Source organism: Phytophthora infestans, genomic scaffold (genome assembly GCF_000142945.1).
Source record: "Phytophthora infestans T30-4 supercont1.88 genomic scaffold, whole genome shotgun sequence".
Taxonomy (NCBI): domain Eukaryota; phylum Oomycota; class Peronosporomycetes; order Peronosporales; family Peronosporaceae; genus Phytophthora; species Phytophthora infestans.
This window is the reverse complement of record NW_003303671.1, coordinates 68,536-73,907: the sequence shown is the minus strand read 5'-3', so window position 1 is coordinate 73,907 and position 5,372 is coordinate 68,536. Positions and strand designations below refer to the sequence as shown.

Genomic DNA, 5,372 nt, shown 5'->3' with positions numbered 1-5,372 from the left:
TCATCCTCCCATCGATATGACCAACTCACATCCATGGGTCCCTTCCCTACTCTTCTTCATGAGACTGCATCACGCCGAATCTGTTACGATTCGTACGATCCCTCAAGAAATCATAGAGTAATGCTCCACAGTTCAGATCTGCCTCGTCTACCCAGCTAGGTTCGTCATATCCACGCCAATGCACCAGAAACTCACGGTAAATCCGTCCGTATCTAGTTCGCTTCCCCGATCTCATATCGGTGATCTTCTCGACGCAGATCCGACAGGTTAACCGGATTTACAACTTGGCCGGGTATACCCAAGAAGATGTCAACTATCAAGATCCCGTCACAGAAGGCGGCAAGTACGACGCAAAGAAAACGCAAAGGCAAGGGAACACACCCGCAAGGCAACCCTACGGCTAGATCCACGATCTAGCCCTGGATTATCTTAAGCTCGAGTTTTCGCTTAGGATCCAGAACCAACCACGGACGCAGAGTGAAGATATTACCATTGCTGCTCCACCCCATCCCCACGTCTCGCCAAGACACTCAAGCTTCACCACTTGAACGCTTCGGAAGTTAGAGCGATGTCCAAGTAAAAAATCATATTTGGTTTTGTGGCTGTTTATTTTGTGAATGTTGCTCGAAAAAAAACCAGGCGGTGCTTTTGATGGATTTTAAGTAGACAAAAAGAAATTGGTTCCACACCAATTTGTTTTAGTTAAGTACACTATTTATTTCCCAAAACGTCGAAGCTGGTAGCATCAAGGGGCGTCGATTCCTGCTCCGAAGCTGACAGCGACGACGCCTCTATATCTTTAGACGATGTAAGCGACATGGAACTAGAGCTGGAGGTGTTTACTGTTACTGCTGGTGCCGTAGAAAGCGTAGACGAAGAGATGCAGATTGAACTAATGGACGAGGGTATTGGCAACGTAAACAGAGCATCCCACGCTGGTCGACGGAATTTCGGACGAGGAGATCTTGGTGCTCCTTCTCTTTTTCATCGTGACAACGGTTTTATTAAGCCAATTGGATGGTAGATCGGTTCGACGGCCTCGCGGAGAAAAATTTGTCATTCGTACCGACTTCTTTCCCTGCCTGAGGGAAAAACAATCTTTGACAGCGTACCGCAGAACTGTTAGGTGCTCTCCACGTTCTTTCGACGCTCTTGAGCGTCTACTGGAGCCACTTTATTATCGCAAATATGGGTTTCGTGGCAAAAACACACAGTACAACTTTGGGTACGGGCTTGCAGCACTGCTGACTTATTACGGAAACGGATGCGGGCAAGATGGCGATGGGATCGGCGGCGCTGCTACTCAGCTCGGCATGTCAAGAACACCAGCGCTTCGCTACATCCAGAACATTGAAACAGTTCTTTACGATATGCTGGATGACGTAGTATATTTTCCTTCACCCACGGCTACCGATGAATGTGATGCAATGGTAGAGGGGTTTGCCAAAAGGGGAGGTGATTTTCCTGATATTGCGTGCATTTTCGACGGTACTCTCATACGTACCCGAAGGCCCAACGAGCATTTGGTAGGCTGATCTTCTCTCTTTTGCTGCAATGACTAATACTATAAAAAAATTCCCTACCTACATGGTTTCTACGACAAAAGCGGAAAGCCCTCCTACAATTGTCTAGCTGCCATTGATCATCGCAACAAGTTTCGACATATTGGGGTTTTCAGTGGCAGTAACTCCGATCAATCCATGTGGAATCAATCCGAGATCCTTGGTGCTCGTGTCCTTCATTTGTCTCCGCCGGGAATCAACTGGCTGGGTGATGCTGGGTTTAAGATTTGGCCATTGTTGATGGTTCCTTATGATGAATGGCGTGGTAGGCGCTTGACACGAAAGCAACAGTGGTGAGAAGCATTTTACAAGGCGAGTAATGTGTAATTCTAGCAATTATTGTGATGCTTGATGTTTTCCAGCTACAACTATCATTTAGCATCAACTCGTATATTAGTTGAATGCGTGTTTGGCAAGATCAAAGCTCGCTTTAAAGTTCTACATGGGGTTTCTGATCGTCGCTCCCACTCAGCCAATGCTCGCATGATTTGTGCGGCCGTTGTGTTGCATAACTTGCTGATTAATATTGGTGACAAGGAGGAATTTGAAGTGGTGCGAAACGATCAAGAACGTAAGCATACAAGAGAGGTGATGAATGCATACAACCATCACTGGGATAGAACGCAAGATGAGATTGAATTAGCGGAAAGCAAACGTGATTCGTACGCTAGCTTCTTCTACCACTATGACAATAGCAATGCGTAAAACAATCGCTCGTCGACCACTTATGGCTAATAAACATCTTGCTTCAGTCTTGAGCGTTCTTTTTTGATCTGCTTCATCAACCTTTTGAATAGATCCGCGGTTGTTTTGTTTAGTCCTTCAATACTTTGGCGAATGGCTTCAGTTGTGGCTTGCTGCTGGACGTTCGACGACTCAGCCGAGGCGACTAGCTTATCCACGAGAACGGTCACGCCATCTTTCGCTCGGCCATTTTGTCGAGCAGTGAATATGCGCTCCACAGCACCAAAACCATCACGCAGCGTTTCATTGAGGACATCAACAGGGCGTTTCTGCTCTTGTTTGCCTCGTTGCTTTTGTTGCTTCTGTCGTTGCTTTGCTTTTGCGGTGGTTTTGACTTTCGCTCGGGCTTCACATGATGAGTCAGAACACTCTTCTTCAGACTGGTTATCATTATTACTGCGTGCGTCGCCGTCTTTTTCGCCACTGCTCGCCCCACTTGTAGTTTTACCGGCCTCTGTGATCGCCTCGCCAGTTAGCCCAGGGCTACAAGAAATAACATCGCATAACAGTGGCCACAGAGCGCAAAGTGCATTGCCAAGCTCGCGGCGATACTTGCTGTTGACGCTCATAGGATCGCAAACCAGTTTCTTGTAGGATGGAGCACCGTCGTCGCCGTCGTCTGGCGACAGTTCCGTTGCGTCGGCCAGAAAATCGGTCGTTGGGTTCAGGATATTGTCGTTGCCCACTTTCGTCGTCACTTGTAGCAGCAGCTTCATTTTCATTGCCGGTTCCAAGCACGCGAGTGCGTTTTGCCTTGTACGCCTTTCGGATGGCGCTCAGTTTGTTCTTTAACTGGTTGACAGTCACGGTACGGGCTGGATCTTTTTCCTATGCCTGCTCGATCAATGCACGCTGAAGAAATATGTTGACTGTATCCTCCCATTGCGCGCATCTTCTTAGTGTCAACGGTCTTTTTGGCAAATTGCTTGAGAGCGATAGGGTTCTTGAAGCGGGTTTCAAGAGCTAAGGAGGTCAATGTAATCGTCCAGCGCATGCTCTTAGCTTCTCCTGGCTCTAGAACAGTGCGAGTCGTCGCACGTTGGACCTTTTGACGCTTCTTCGTCTGTAGCTTTGTTGTCAATGTGCTGGCTGCCTTTGCCGACTTTGTCTTAGACTCACTATCTGCAAACGTTTCAGTCTTCCCGGTCTGAACACTTGACGCAATGGCTTCAACAGACTCCAAGTTGGTGGTGCATCCAAGCGCGAGTTCATGACAACACGTCTTCTTTTTCGGTGGTCCAGAAGATACCAGCAACTCGCTACTTCTTGTGCGTGAAACTGCGTAGTACATTGAAGCCATTGGAGCAGTCGTAACAAATGGAGAGTTTGAGGGTGAACCTGCGACGGTGAGTACATGACCGTCTTCGTCGATGATCGAGGCAAGACGAGGCGGCGTTGCATCGCTAGCTGCAGAAGCTGCTACGGCTGGAGTTGTTTTCCTTGTTGCGGGTCGCATATTGTGAAATGAAAGGAAACCATGTGAAGTGAAAGAAAACAGACTCATAAAGGACATCAATTGATATGCTGTTTACGAGGTTCAACCAAGACACAGCTGACTGGTACTTGGACATCCAGACTGTTTCTTTCCACTTCATTATTTTGGCTGGCAAAAACTAATGTGACAGAAAAACAAGTCGGTTTTTACTTGGGCATCTGGCACGGATGCAAGTTGCCTGTGGTGGATTAGCCATGACGAACAGCACCCCGTATGAAATGACGATGGATCTGGTATGAGCGATGTACGAGAAGGCAAGATCCACCAAGACTTATCTCGGATCCACCCTTACCTGGATCCACTTAAACGGATATGGGATATACTATATAAGAGGGGATCGAGTGTGGATCCTATGAAGGAATGATGGTAGGTGCCACCTGAAGGTGGATCTAGTAGCCACGGTTAACAAGAAGTCAGGATCCACCGCGAGGTGCCCCGGATCCCATACTTCCGAGTTCGGATCCAAGGAGGGAAGATCCCGCATAGAAGGACCTGGATCCAGGGTATAGGGATGAGGGATGCAGTGGATCTGGGTCTTTCGTGGGGCAATGGAGATCACAGACGGTTGCAAGATGATGTTGGATGATTGGAGAGCTCGGATCCACGGCGAGTGTACAATTACAGTGAAGTGGATCCAAGCGACCTGGATCCGGATGAGTGTACCCATAATAGGGTGACCATAATGATTACGTCATGGATCCGGTAGATCTGAGGATAACACAGCTGGGATGATGGGTCAAGGGAAGAAGGGACATGCAGCCGAGCCTGGTAAGGAGTTCAGCAGGTGAAAGACATAGAAGGTAGAAATCCAGGCAGGTATAGGCTTAAATATCAATACAGACTTCTATTTGCACGATAACACGCAAGTGCCTTCCTGCATTCAAGAACCGGAACTAAATTGGCCGTACGAGGTTGGGAATTGCGAACCTAGTGTTGGTAGTGATAACTGGATAATACATTGGCCAGATCCTACAACCTAGTGAGCTTTTCCTATACACGTGCAGATCCAACAGGTTAACCGAATTACTACTTGGTCGGTTTCACCCTAGAGGTTCTCAACTCTCAAGATCCCGTCACAGGAGGCGGCAAGTACAACGCAAAGGAACTACAGAGGCAAGGGAACACACCCGCAAGGCAACCCTACGGCCAGATCCACGATCTAGGCCCCGGATCCATACGCTCGAATATTCGCTTAGGATACGGAACCATCCACGGACGCAGAGTGAAGATTTCCCACTGCTGCTCCACCCCATCCCCACGTCTCGCCCAGACACTCAAGCTTCACCACTTGGACTCTTCGGAAGTTACCGAGAGAGCAGATCCCGCCCTACCGACGGGTACACAAGGTGAGGAAAGTTCAGCAGAACACGGATCATCGGGGGACCCCTCCGTTAGTCGGTGTCTGGGCGCAGTTGGTAAGTTGGATCTGGCAATCTCGCAGATTTTGCTGATCCCGCTAAACTACAATGGTGCGCGTGCCCGGATCTTTTGGTGACTCGGGATTTCACCGTGAGTCCCAAGAAGATGCTCAAGTGAAGATCGAGCCAGGGGAAGAGGCGTCGTCGGAGGTC

The 5,372-nt window shown here is 48.6% G+C and overlaps 1 protein-coding gene across 1 annotated transcript; it reads left to right on the top strand.

Annotated features, from left to right (window-relative positions):
- Positions 1-1,422: 1,422 nt before the first annotated feature.
- On the top strand, positions 1,423-2,267 carry PITG_19043 (uncharacterized protein; the record flags this gene model as incomplete). Its single annotated transcript, XM_002997068.1, has 5 exons — positions 1,423-1,430; positions 1,521-1,526; positions 1,607-1,780; positions 1,832-1,855; positions 1,925-2,267. 5 exons carry the CDS (start codon positions 1,423-1,425, stop codon positions 2,265-2,267), a joined length of 555 nt encoding a protein of 184 aa, XP_002997114.1.
- Positions 2,268-5,372: the final 3,105 nt, after the last annotated feature.